Raw genomic sequence first — 14,569 nt, 5'->3', positions numbered from 1 at the left:
CAACTGTAATAAAATTTTACTTCTGAGACAACTGGGGAAATTTGAAAATTAGGATATTAGTTAATATTCAGGAATTATTCTTGTGTTAGGTATGACAATGGTATTATATTTATAAAAATTTATGGTAGGAATGCTTTTGTATTGATGAAATAATGATCTCCCATAGAAATCCCATTGGGGTGGGTAGGAATAAGAATTGGGGTAAAGATTAAATTAAGACATCATTTTACTTTTGTATGGGTGAAAATTTTTACAGTAAGATTTTTTTAAAAACCCTTAGGAAAGCAGGAGAAATGAATTTTTAAAGCACAAGTTAATATATTACAATGTAGAACTCCAGTAAAACCATTAAGTCTGAGAACTGGTTCTTTAAGAGACAACAAATAAGAAATCTGAAAATTTCTAGAAATACAAAGTACCAAAATGAGTCAAACACCTAAAAAAGATGCTGGCTCTGATGATGCCTGCATTTAATCTCCTGGCTTCTGTTAACATTATTTTGGCATTATTCCAGCATTGTGCAGAGGAAATACTTACTCTGCACATTGTATGAGTTTGTGGATTCCACAGCTCTGTTGGGTGTTGAGACAACTAATTCTTATTTTCGTATTTTTGAGAAATTTAAAATTTTAAACATATATTTCAATGTAGTTTGAAATATAGAAGAGACTGTTCATCTTTTTAAAAAATTTTTTATTATTAGCTGTGCTGGGTGCTGCAGCGAGCTGGGCTACTCTCTAGCTGTGGTGCGTGGGCTTTTCATTGTGGTGGCTTGTCTCGTGGAGCATGGGCTCTAGGGCACTCGGGTTTTGGTAGTTGCAGCTCTGGGGCTCCAGCACACAGGCTCAATAGTTGTGGTGCATACACTTAGTTGCTCTGTGACATGTGGGATCTTCCCAGATCAGGGATTGAACCTGTGTCTCTGGCACTGGCAGGCAGATTCTTTAGCACTGAGTCACTAGGGAAGCATTGTTCATCTTTATCATGTGCTTTGAACTGCGAGTCTATTCTCTGTGATGCAGCATAGCTGCAGTGATAAATATTTGATTTTAGAGATTTTTTTTTAAAAAAAGGAAAAACCTGTCCTGTGGATGGTGATTGCAGCCATGAAATTAAAAGACGCTTGCTCCTTGGAAGGAAATTTATGACCAACCTGGACAGCACATTAAAAAGCAGAGACATTACTTTGCCAACAAAGGTCCATCTAGTCAAGGCTATGGTTTCTCCAGTGGTCATGTATGGATGAGAGAGTTGCACGGTGAAGAAAGCTGAGCACCAAAGAACTGATGCTTTTGAACTGTGGTGTTGGAGAAGACTCTTGAGAGTCCCTTGGACTGCAAGGAGATCCAACTAGTCCATCCTAAAGGAGATCAGTCCTGGGTGTTCATTGGAGGGACTGATGTTGAAGCTGAAACTCCAATACTTTGGCCACCTGATGTGGAGAGCTGATTCATTTGAAAAGACCCTGATGCTGGGAAAGATTGAGGGCAGGAGGAAAAGGGGACGACAGAGGATGAGATGGTTGGATGGCATCACTGACTCAATGGACATGGGTTTGGGTGGACTCCGGGAGTTGGTGATGGACAGGGAGGCCTGGCGTGCTGCGGTTCATGGGGTTGCAGAGTCGGACACGACTGAGCGACTGAAATGAACTGAAGAGGAAATACTGCGCATATTCACAGTTCTTAACACTTCTAAAGACTAACCACTTTTATAGCACTGACTTTTCACAGAACACCTCTTTTGAGGAAACAGAACGAATTCTTAGAAGGAAAGCAGTGCTTTGTGACCTACTTGCTCAGGTTCACGGTCAGTGACAGAGGGAGATTCCCAGCTGAGTAACCCTTGTCCTCAGGGACCCAAATGAAAGGGAAGCCCCAGCTACCAGGAAGATCTACTCAGCTTTCTTATCTCCTCAGGGTCCCAGAAATTTCTGGCCTAATCCTAACTGGAAATTGTTCAATAACAGAACCAACCCACCAACCTACTTACTACTCATAGCCTCATTTGGTCCGTCTCAAGAACAGTCCTGTGAAGCAGCATATCAGGGATCATTATCTCCTTTACACAATGGAAACTGAGAGGTGAAGTGCCAAGGTTTAAAAAACCCCAGAGAAGAGCAAAGAGGCTTTGAATATTAAGTATATTCCACTGGGCAATTTGAAACCCTGCCCCAATCCCCCATTGGGAGTCCAAACACATATAAATAAATGTACAGCAGTCAGGATTCATCAATCTCAACCCCCTCACCCCCAAATAAACCTAGTCTTTGATCTAGTCTGCAACTATTCTCTCATTAAACCCCATGGCCAGTCTCCCCCTTTAGACTGCAAATTAAACAAGGCCGTCATAAAGCTCCTTGGGAGAACAAGGCTCAAAAACACAAAAGAAAGCCAATACCAGGTATGCTATAAACATTTCATTTTATTTTTTTTAAGAAAGTAGCTTCAGAAAAAGAGGAAAATAATCTAGATCGTTTATATATATATATATATATATATATATACTTTTTAATAAAAACCTTTACATAATCTTCATGCAAAAAGACCCAGACGTGGCCATGTTGTCCGTGATAGGCCGCACACCAGCAGTCTCCGGTGGTTACCTGGGGCTCCCCATAGCTGGCTACAGTGTAGCGAAGGCCCTCTGCCTATCCCTGAAGCTCAGCTTCTTGCCTGCCTCAGTGAGGGCTTTACCTTCTGCAACTGTAGATGGAGGGCTAGAATGGGAGGGGAAGGGAGAGCTACCTGATCTACCATGTTCATTGAAACTCTTCAGGCAAATCCAGGCAGGAGGCCTTGCCAGATGACTGAAAACCAGGCACCAAAATGAGTTCTGGGAGTTTCCCAGAGACATGGAGTCTGAGACCAAGGGCTCCTGCACAGGGAAGTTGTGGTATTCATGGAACATTCAAGGCAGGAAGAACAATCAAGCCTTGAAGCTCCACGGCTCCATAGCAGGCACTCACTCTACCTTAAATGAGTCAGAAAGACCCTGTTCTGCTTCCTCAGTTCAACCCTTTCCTGATTCTGAAAGTCATGCAAATCATCAATCTACTCCAGAGACAGATTCTCTTCCTTCTGTGGATAGTTCACTTGTTAAGGAAGGTCCTAGGTCAACACATTTGTCTAGCACCTGCCCCAGTCCTTCTAAAGAGTCTGAGGATGAAAGGGGAGGAGCAGGAGCAGGGTAGTGGTTGGCATTGAGAGTCACAAGATTCAGAATGGCTGAGGGAGGAAAAGCATTCCCTGGTTCTTTGGGGAATTCTGCCAAAGGTTTTGGTGCTTTATTGACCATTTCTAAAAAGGAAAAAAAAAAAAAAGAATGGCTCTTGCGGATGGTAAAAAGAGACTTGGCTCCTTTTTGGGGGGGTTCCAAAAGCCCTTATGCTACGTTTAGTATTAAGAAAGCCCTGAACAACTGGAGGTTGCTGCTTGCGCAGCAGGAAGGGAGGGAAGATTCCACAGCCAAGCCAGAGAACGGCAAACAGGGCAATCAACTCGATGCAGGAGCACTCTGTGTGGTGAGTGTGAACAAGCATGTGAGTGTGGTGGGAGGAGCCCAGGGCTCACTGGCTCCCGACAGTCAGTTCCCGCAGGTAGGACTGTGTGAGGCTGCGCAGTTCCTCCAAGGCATAGTCCTCAGGCATGGGGAGCCGGCCAATGTGGGGAGCCAACAGGCGCAAAGGGACTCGCTGAGGGTCTGGTGTTGAGTCGGAGGTTGTATCAGAGGCATGCTGAAGGCTCAGTACCACCCGCAGCAGGTTGGCTACACGTTTGGCCATGTCTGGAGAAAAGAGCAGAGTGAGCACCAAACGAAGGGTTGAGGCAGGGCTATAATAATCACAAAGACAGGCAGTGAGCAGGCAGGAAGGGAGAGGAGGCGAGAGGCTGACCTGACTGAGCCAGGCGGTCCTTGGCATTGTAACACTGGATCTGCTCTATCCTGTTGCACAGCGAGGTCACTTTGGTGTGCAACTGCTCCAGTTCATAACCTGAGCAATCCACCTACAAAGAAGCAGGGAAACCAATTAGGCCAAAAGGAACACCCATCACTCCAATCCTATCCATAGACTGGCTATGCAACCCTTTGAAATGAGAGTGAGGTGAGGCAGGGGAAAACCCAAGAAGCTGGCTGGCAATGTCATGTTCCCACCATCTAGCCTAGCTGCTGAAGACAAGACAGGATCTTAGCAATACACAACAGGAAAGCAATATAGTGTATAGGGCCTGGGACTGGGCAAGTTGTAAAATCATCATTCATGAACCATGTAATTAGCAAGCTTCAACATAGCACCAAAAATCTACATAAATCTGGGTCAGAGACATGGTATTGACTTAAGAGCATAACAGTGAGAAGTGGAGCCCAAACTAGCACTTAATTTAGGTCTTCTGACTCCAACTAAGAATTAGCACTTGATTATTAATGTAGATATCAACAGGAAATGTGACTTTGTTATCGACAGAAATCACTTCCTTTCCTATCACATTACAGTTGTTTAGTCGCTCAGTCGTGCCTGACTTCTCTGACCCCATGGACTGTAGCCCACCAGGCTCCTCTATGCACGGGACTTCCCAGGCAAGAATACTGGAGTGGGTTGCTATTTCCTCCTCTAGGGGATCTTCCCAACCCAGGGATCAAACTCATGTCTCCTGCATTGGAGAGCGCACCATGGGTTTCCCTGGTATTACAGCTGTTGGTAATCTTTAAGTTTTTCAAAATTACAGTGCGAGGGCTTCTTATTTAGGATGTTAATAAAGCACTTATTACATAGCACAAGTTTTTAACATTTTGATAATTCTATCTTAATGTAATTGCTTTCTTTTGTAATCCTATATATTTTATATCTTAGGCATTTAAAGACCTTAGAGATCCATCCATAGGTGTCACCAGAATGCCCCCATAACACTTTCAATTTAAAACATGCCAAATATTATGTGAAAAAATTATCTACACTAAATCTCTGATCTTTACTGGATCTCTTAACCCAAAGCTTCTCACTTAAAACTAGTGGAAAAGGGGACAAGGGGAGGGGACTGACTAAGGACAAATCTTAGGCATGTCCCCTACACACTACTTAGCAATAAACCACAAAAAAATGTTTCAAGTTTTGACAGAACTGTCACAATAGCTACATCAAATCTGGTTCATCAAAACACCCCTCCTGCACTGACAGTGCTCTGTCAGTGAGTTTTTCGAGTTCTTGCTCAAGCCTTTGGCTGTCTCTATGGCTTTATGGGTCAGGGAGAGAGAAAACCAGGCCATGGTTTAAGGAGCTCAGGTACCTGCTGTATATGACGGAGCATTTCAATGACCCTAATGTAGTCCAGGTAAACAAGCCCAGATGTTTCCCAGTCCTGGATTAGGCCACTGCGCTCCAGAGGTGCCAGGTCTTCCAAGAACCCCTTCAGGTAGTCATAGTTCTCGTTAATAATGGCATCTGAAAAAACAAAATATTGACCAGAAGTGTACAGAGGAAGGAGATGGCAGAAATCCAAGACAGGAAGAAAAGGAAAATTATGTTGGGTCAGACTTGAGAATTACAATAGATATTTCCAAATTCTATTAAAGAAACTGTAAAGAATTTCTGGTTTCAGTTTCCCAAATAGCGATCTCTGGTGTTGCTGAATGAAACTCCCTAAACAATGAGCTTAACGCAGTTAGTGCACATCAAGAATATTCCTGGCAGATGGGGATATAACAGATATTGCTGCTGACCTCTGCCCCTCACCCTCACTAAGCATCTTTGGCACAAGGAGTTTTTACAAAGTGTGATCTGATTCAAGTGTGCCATGCTCTGTACAGATCACTGTCCCTGGCCTGAGTCATCATGGGCTCAGAGGATTGAAGAATTGGGGGGGATTCCAGGAGACATAGACCCTAGTCCGAAGCACTCACCGGAAGCTAAGTGCCGGATGACGAGCTTGTGGCACCTGTTCCAGTGCCCTGCTTTAAATAAATAGAGGGCCTCCAAGTGCTTGTCGGCTTCCATGTGTGCTCGCACTGCTTTGGCCTCATGAATCCATTCAGCGGGCACACAAAGCTTCTCGGTCAGGAAAGTCTCCTTAGCCCAAGACTCAGGGGTCTCCAACAGCTGGCAGTGCCGGGTAAGCAGCTCTCGAACAGCCTTCTCCCGCGTGCTACAGGAGGAAACGTCAGCTGGGATAAGTCTCATCCTTACCCATGCAGGCTGCCTCAGACAGCTCAAAGTGGCCCCTGAGGCAATCTCCTAAACTGCAGGTCCTGACCCATAGAGGATAACCTCAAGCTTCACTTAAGGTGATATACCAGCATTAATTTTTAAAATGAAATAGAAGAGAAGCACATTGTATTTTCATGGTCAAAATAGTCTGAGGATGAATACTCTTGGGAAGGTTGTCCATTGCCCCCCAGAAGGCTTTATCCTCACTGGCTCATTTCTCTTTTCTAACTGTATTGGAATATAGTTGATGTTGTACAATGTTTGCTATACAATGTGTACAGCAAAATGATTCAGTTATACATGCACGTATGTTCATTCTTTTTAAATTTTTCTCATATAGGTCATCACAGAATATTGAGCAGAGTTCACTGTACTATACAGCAGGTCCTTGTTGCTTATCCATCTTATGTATAGTAGAATGTGTGTGTGTTTATCCCAGCAGGCTCAATTCTTTGTTTCCTTTCTAGAACAGGAGATGAAGGATGAGATAGCGGAATTCTGGACCCACCGAGCAGTCCTCTGCAGTTTATTCTCAACCTCCTCTCTGCCCTTTCTCCCACATGGCCAGTATAAGTAAACAAAGTTGATAGTTTTACGATGTAAAGTCCCTTCCAGGTCCTGTTTTTTCCCTTATAGCCATCAGGCTTCCTAATTCATTTTCTCTTTACTCCTAGACTTAGGCTAACCTCACTCTTTCTGCTCTTGAGTCCACTTAAAGAGATTTCTTCTTTGGGCCAAAGGATCTCTCATCTGAATTTCAGATCAAAGCTATTCTCATCTTAGATTCTTTTGTCAACGCCTAGGCTTTTTAAGAACTCCCAGTCTCAGGACAACTGCCTCCTTTTCCCTCCTCTTCAGGAAACAGGATCTGCTCTCCTATGGCCATCCTCAGCCATCCATCAGCCAGCCTTCTACCACGTGGAATTCTCCAAGAGTGTATTTAAATAAACGCAGCGGGAAATTCTGGGGTCATTTTGCCTCCTGGTGAGGAGGAAGAGGAAAGAGAAATTCCTTAAAGGGAAAGTTGTGCTGGATGCTTCATATTTTTACTCTTTTAATTTCATAGTCACCTTTGAACAGAGATTAGCAATATTATGATTTTACAGATTAAAAAACTGAGGCCTAGAGACATCTTGACTCTAAGTCAAAAATGAGTAAGCTTTACCCTAGGTCAAAGTGAGTACATGGTGAAGCCAGAACTTAGAAAGACCGGACTACAAAACAACTTTCCATGCCCTACGGAATGACAGATAGTATAGTTCAGTGATTAAGAGCACAGACTCTGGGTATCTTGAGTTGAAAGCCTCACTTTGCCATTTACTAGCTATGTGATTTTGAACAAAAGTTATCTAATTTCTGTATGCCTTGAACTGCTCATCTATAAACAGACAATGTCTATCTCATAGGTCCATTAAACAAATTAATATATTTAAAGTACTTATGACAGAATATAAAGATATATAAAAACATTATATAAATTATATAACAAAGCATTGTGTTAAGTGTTTTTGTTCTTAGTAATATGCCATGCTGCTACCAATAACCAAAAACCTCCGGGTTTATACAGTTCACAGCAGGGAGTAAAGGTGTTTCTCTGGTTTTCATTCAGGATAGAGAACCAAAACATTATGTATCTGGGCAAGATTGTTTTGGTAAATAGGTAAACACTATCAAACTTGAGGAATGGATGGCAAGGGAAGGGAGAAAGCCAGTGGACAGAGACAAAGAAGGGGTACTCCTTGCCAACCTTTACGGATCCACTGAAGCAACGCAGCCAGCATTATTTCTGCATAATTCAAACATACCACATTCAAGGAATTTGTGCCTAAGTTAATGGGATTTTTCCACCCAGTTCCACTTAATTATTTCCCATACCAATTTAATAGGTATTTAGACCAATTCCTGTGTTGCCCTGTAGGGCTAGAGGCACCCAGTGCATCTGATGGCTTCTCACTCACCTTGAGTTGTCAATGTGCAGGAGGACAAAGATGGCCCACTCCCAAAGGCCCTCACTCTCCAGTTGGCCAGCATAACTGGCCTGCAGCACACCCTCACACTGTTCTGAGAGATGGGTATAGTTAAGAGCCCGCAGCACCTCCCACAAGTGCCAGCTTAGGCGATAGTCCAAAGGATCCGCAGTTATGCTTCGAGGCTCCAGCAGCTGGTTGAGGTCATAATGTCTGCAAAGGAGAATGTGCTGAGTTACCAAACCCAGTCAGCAGACCACCTGCACTGGATAGGTTAACTCTTTCAGCCACAGCTTAGAAAACAATAAAGGCAAGTACCCTAGAGCAGAAGCATCATAAGCCTTACAGTCTTCCTCCTCTAGGTTTAGCCAGATTACAGATCCTACCAAAACCCAAGGAACTTCCCTTCTCAGGCTCTTCTAACAAGTCTGCTGGTATTTCTTTGGTCTATTTTTACCATCCCGATACAGGAAGTCTTCACAACTTTCACCCTTTCATTATTATAGTGTCTTTTCCTTAACCATTAAAAAAAATATAAGTTTCCTTAGTATCTTTCACATCGTTCTACTATCTGAAGTTGCGGAAGTGCTACTTCACCTGTTTATCTGAACACCTGACTAGTCTTAATGATGGTTATTTCCTTCTTTTTGCTTACAGTTGGTATTATTCTTTATATAGAAATCCAAGTACCCAGGTTTGAAAGTCTCCCTAAGGCTTTTGCTTTTTCTTCTGCAAGGGGCCCAGGGATCTCAATGATTCTGGACCAGTTTGTGTGTGATGTCCTTAAACTTCCAAATCCCAGACCGTAAAAACAGTAAGAACGAAGATCCCATACCCACAAGCTTTAAAGATCTGGGTGTTGGTTTACTAACCAAAGTATTTCTGTTTCACCTAAGATCCCAGACATTTTACAAGTACCTACACCTCACCAAGTAATGAGTAGTTTTTCTTGCCCAGTACTGTCACACTGAACTTTGTGTGACAATGGAAATGTTCTATAATCTGCTTTGACCAATAAGATAGCCACTAGCCATGTGTGGCTATTAAACACTTGAAATATGGCTAGTGTGAAAGAATAATTAAACTAAGAAGGATTTACTGTCTCAGTCTGGTTTTGGTTTCTGGCACATTGAGATATATGCTTTTTTTCTTCCTCTTTTTTCTTTTTTGACAGTAAAAGAGGTGACATACATTAACTATACATATTTAGAATATACAGTTTTCACAAGTTCAAAACATATATACACCTGTGAAACTACCACTAAGATCAAGATAACAAGCTTACCCATCACCTCCAAAAGGTTCCAGAAGCCCCTCTGTGATTCCTCTCTCCTGCCTATCCCTACACCTACTCTTCCCACGCAACAATTGATTCCATCACTATAGATTAGTTTGCATTTTACAGTTTTATATAAATTATATTATAAATGAAATCAAACAGTAGGTATATTTTGGGGAAGTTTTTTTTTTTTGTCTCTTCAAAACTAAGTAAAAGTACTTTATAATTCACCATGCTGCTGTGTGTTATCAATAGTTACTGGTGAGGTAGTATTCCATTGTAGAGATGTACCACAATTGGCTTATCCAATCACCTATTGATGGAAATTTGAGCTGTTTCCTGTTTTGAACCTTTACAAATAAAACTGCTATCAACACATACACAGACATACATTTTCATTGCCCTCAGGTAAATATGTAGGAGTAGAATGAATCATATGTATGTAGGTGTATGTTAAACTTTTTTTTAGCTACCAAACTCTTTCCCCAAGTGCCAGTATTATTTATATTTTCCCCCAACAGTGTTGAGAATTTCAATTGCTCCACATCCATGATGACATTTGGTAAAGGTCTTTTAAAAATTCTAACCATTCTAACCGATGGGTAGTGGCATCCCACAACAGCTTTAATTTGCATGTCCCTAATGTCTACCGAGGTTAAACAACTTTTCATGGGCTTGACATGTAGATCTTCTTTGGTGAAGCATCTTTGAAATATTTTCCTGTTTTTAAATTGGATTGTTCTCTTATTATTGAGTTCAAAGAGTTCTTTACATGTTCTGGATAAAAGTTCTTTATCAGATATATGAATTGCAAATATATTCTCCCAATCTGTAGCTTGTCTTTTCAATCTCTTACAGAGATTAAAAAAGAATAAGGACAAATTACAAATAACTTTATGCCAATAAATCTGGTGACTTTGGTGAAACAGAAAAATTTCTTAGGAAAAACAAATGAACAAAACTGGCTCAAGAAAAACTATTACAACATAAAAAAGAACTATTAGATACCCCCATTAAAGTGGCGGGATGGGGGTGGCGGCAACAGATTTCAACAGACATTTCAGGAAGATATGTAGATGGTAAATAAACACATGAAAAAATGCTTGCCATCATTAGGTATTAGGGGAAATGCAAATTGAAACACAATTTTAGTTATCTGTATTTTACCACAATAAGAGACTATTATTCTAAAATTAGTATAGTTAATTTAAAAAAAAGTACTTAAAAAACTGAAGTGAGATGTGAGCTACTACTTCTGACTGGAGAAAACTGCTCAGTGTTTCTGATGTAAGGTAAAAAGCCAGCTCTGAGATAGTTTAAATTATTTGATTAGATATAACAACAAGTTAATATATTAATTTCATTAAGCATACAAAAATGAGATGCCACTATATGCCCACTAAAATGATAAAGTTTTAAAAGCCAGTAACAAATTTTGAGGAAGACCTGGAGCAATTATAGATCTTGATGGGACTTTTAGATACAAGTGGTCACAACAGCTTTATTCTTAATATCCTAAGACCAAAAAAAATTGTTTACTAACAAATGAATAAAAATTAAATTTCCGTTATACATATTAATATGGATAAATCTCAAAATCACCACGTTGAGTAAAAAAAAGCAGGCACAAAAGATAACATACAGAATTATATAAAATTCTGTAATAACAAAGTAATCTACAATAATGAAAAGTCCGTAGTTGTCTGGGGTGTGGACTGACTGCAAAGGAACATGAGGGAACTTTTGGAGGGTAATGTTAATGTTATCCAAATAATGATGGTAGTTACATCACATTAAAAAATATCAAACCACACACTTTATTATCAATATATATAAATTGTATCTCATTGAAGTTGATTAAAATAATTGTTTTTAAAATTTTTATTAAAATATAATTGATTTAAAATGTAAATTTTTAGATTTCTAATTCTAGTTCCCATGCTCTTTGAACTCCATTACTGTTTTATTTTGTGATTAATATAATCTTATGGCAATCTGACCACATATAAAAGGGAAAGAACTCCCTAAGGTTCATGGAGCCCTCAAGTGATTGTAACACGACTGATTTACCTGTCACTGTAGAGTTTTAGAAGGTGAAAGCAGACATCTTGAAGAGGTCTCTGTGAGTCTTGCTCCTCCTCTACCACATATCCAGAGCCCTCTAGGTATGAAGGAAGTGGACAGCGGGCGTATCTGTCACCCTCAGAGGTATTCTGAAGTTAAGAATTTAATAAAACAATACATCAGCTGCAAGTATGTTTCACTAGATGATGATATATCTCAGTCACTCTGATGTATATTAAGAATGGTGTGAAAGTGAAACTGAAGTTGCGCAGTCGTGTCCGACTCTTAGCGACCCAGTGGACTGTAGCCCACTAGGCTCCTCCATCCATGGGATTCTCCAGGCAAGAGTACTTGAGTGGGTTGCCATTTCCTTCTCCAGGGGATCTTCCTGACCCAGGAATCGAACCCAGGTCTCCCGCGTCTGGGCCACCAGGGAAGCCCCAAGAATGGTGTGACATCCGCTAAAGGATCGTTTCAAGGACTTTAAACTTCATTACACTCAGTTTTTTTTTTAGTGTTCTTTTTTCCCTGACAAATAATTCTGGCAAATGATATCAAAGACAATAAAAATTAGCAGTAAGAAAAGAACCAAACAATGGCATTAAAAACATCAAGAATACTTTAACCTCCAAATTCACAAGGAATATGAAATATTAACAAATTTCATACGTGCTAATTTGGGGCTATACCAAACACACGGTCAGGCTGTAGCTCAGGGATTTCCCGAAGGAATAAAACAGCATTAGGAATGAAGAAAAACCCTCTGATGATGGTGCAGAAAAACAGCAGTAAGAAAATATATTGTGAGATTCCCTGACGGTCCAGTGGTTAAGAATCTGTCCTGCAAGGCAGAAGACACTGGTTCGATCCCTGGTCCAGGAAGATCCCACATGGCAAGAGGCAGCTGAGCCCATGTGTCACAACTACTGAAGCTCACATGCCCTAGAGCCTGTGTTCCACAAGAGAAGCCACCGCAACGAGAAGCCCGCACACTGCAACTAAGGAGTGGCCCCTACTTGCCAACTAGAGAAAGCCTGAGTGAGGCAACCAAGACCCAGCGTAGCAAAAAAATCACTTTTTAAAAAAAGAGTAAACTGTGGAAACTCCTTGTGTTAAGCAAAACATAAGCAGATATCTGAAGAAATTTCCCATCATTTCCTGTGTCCATTTCAATTTTACAGTAATTTAAAAAAAGTAGTTAGAAAAAAGTATTGTGAAATATGATTTGATGGTTTTTTTTCCTCTGGAGTACTTTTCTAGTAAAACCAGAACTCCCACCAGGACTTGTGCTTGGTTCTACTGGATATATGTACCTGAAATGCTTCTTCATACACGCTGAGCGCCTTGGAAATGGAAGCTGTTGGTGGAAGCAAATACCAAAGATGGACAGCCAGGGAGCGTTTCCAATCCAACTGGGAGCACACATTGATTTGCTTCTGCTCTGAGAGCTGCCACACCTGCAGGAGGCAAAATCACCACCACAGCTCTACATTATATGTTACCTTGTTATTGCCCAAGCCTGCATGCTGCTCACTTATTTAAACTGCATTTTAAATGATTTAAATATCAGTGTTAATGGCCCAGATATAAACTACACAGTTCCCTGGTGGCAGGTGACTGGGTGGACTAAATAGGAGGCACTTAGACAATAAGTGCGCTGAGAAGTGATGAGAACCACTCACTGCCCACAGTGGCCAACTTTTTAAGATGTGAATAAATTCTGATCAGTGACTGTGTTTTCGGAAATTGATGGCAAGCAAAACAGGTAGGCAGCAAGAAAACTGGCTTAAAGTCATTATGATACATCATACATAAAATGAAAGAGAAGTGGCACCTTTCTAATTTGAAAATATTTCTGCTCAAAGTTAAATATAAGTTGCTTAGTTATAGGTAACAACATACAACTTAAAAGATAGCTCTTTGCCTTAACTTCAAGTAATCCTGAATCTATAAAAATATTTATGTGAGTTCACAAGAAAAGAGGAAAATACCGGTTTTCCAGCCAAGAGGGCAAAGATGCGCAGTCTCTCCTCCTGGATGAAGCAGTCAGCCTGGAGTTGATGCCAATCCACCAGCTGCATAGTAAGCAGCTCACGAACTGACTGGCTGCCAACCAACTGGGATAAAAGAAGAGCAAGACGATGATCACCTACAAGAAAAAGAAGTTCTTTGGTGATGCTGAGGATTCATAGACTTGGAAAAACACTTAGGGGCATTATCTTATTTCTTCTGGCCCCCAGAAACACCTCTGACTGCTTTTGGCAGTGATGCTGCAGACTGAGCAGAAAATTTTTAACTAGGGTGGAAAATTTTCAAAGTAACTTAACCTAACTACATACAGACTGTATAGTACACAGAGAATTAGACCATAAATTAAAAGAATAATTCTCTGTTTCATCCCTAACTGACCTCCTTAAAGTCAATGCTCCTTTTCCTTGTCCTTTTGTTTTTGGATATGGGTCAGTGCTTACATGACAAGTACTGTCCTGCCCAGAAACTAAGGCTCTCATCACAAAGCGTTTCCTTCACACACTAGAGACACTTGGAGGAAAGAAATCATGCATCAGGAACACATCTGGAAATGGGTTAACAGCTCAAGCCGTCTCCCTGATTACCTGTATACAAGTAACCAAAACATGACTGGACTATGATTCATGCAGTAAATGTTGCAGCCCATTTGACCATGACCTGCTAGTATTCTAAATGAATCACAATAAAGGGAAAAAGGTTATTTCTGTGTATCTACTGGACAAGTTCTGAGAAAACTGGCATATCGTATCTTGACTCAATCATTAAGGTCATCTTTCTTGGCTCTGATCAACCAATTTAGCTTCCGCCAATCCTTGACTTTTCACATAAGACTTTCCCTAATGACAAGAACATGTACTTGAACAAATGGAAGGAGTCTAGAAAACTTCCAAGTTCATTTTAGTGTATGGTGTGATGTAAGGATCTAAATTAGTCTTTTACAAGTGAACATTCAACTATTCCAGCATTATCTGTTGATAAGATTGTCCTTTTCACATTTAAACTATCTTGGCACTTTTTTGTCAAAAA

The 14,569-nt window shown here is 40.8% G+C and overlaps 1 protein-coding gene across 3 annotated transcripts in view; it reads right to left on the bottom strand.

Annotated features, from left to right (window-relative positions):
- Window positions 1–2,490: 2,490 nt before the first annotated feature.
- Window positions 2,491–14,569, bottom strand: part of NUP98 (nucleoporin 98 and 96 precursor) — an 87,659-nt gene continuing 75,580 nt past the window's right edge. For all 3 annotated transcript variants that reach the window (XM_052653299.1, XM_052653300.1, XM_052653301.1), the window contains exons 26-33: window positions 13,504–13,661; window positions 12,826–12,969; window positions 11,519–11,661; window positions 8,161–8,382; window positions 5,899–6,140; window positions 5,286–5,440; window positions 3,896–4,007; window positions 2,491–3,786 (exon numbers count right to left, since the gene is read on the bottom strand). In XM_052653299.1, coding sequence (XP_052509259.1) covers window positions 3,569–3,786; window positions 3,896–4,007; window positions 5,286–5,440; window positions 5,899–6,140; window positions 8,161–8,382; window positions 11,519–11,661; window positions 12,826–12,969; window positions 13,504–13,661 — 1,394 coding nt within the window. In that variant the 3' untranslated portion in view covers window positions 2,491–3,568. The remainder of the gene's footprint in view (window positions 3,787–3,895; window positions 4,008–5,285; window positions 5,441–5,898; window positions 6,141–8,160; window positions 8,383–11,518; window positions 11,662–12,825; window positions 12,970–13,503; window positions 13,662–14,569) is intronic.

The sequence above is a fragment of the Budorcas taxicolor genome, chromosome 15 (assembly GCF_023091745.1).
Source record: "Budorcas taxicolor isolate Tak-1 chromosome 15, Takin1.1, whole genome shotgun sequence".
Lineage (NCBI taxonomy): Eukaryota > Metazoa > Chordata > Mammalia > Artiodactyla > Bovidae > Budorcas > Budorcas taxicolor.
This window is presented reverse-complemented; position numbering and strand designations above follow the sequence as displayed.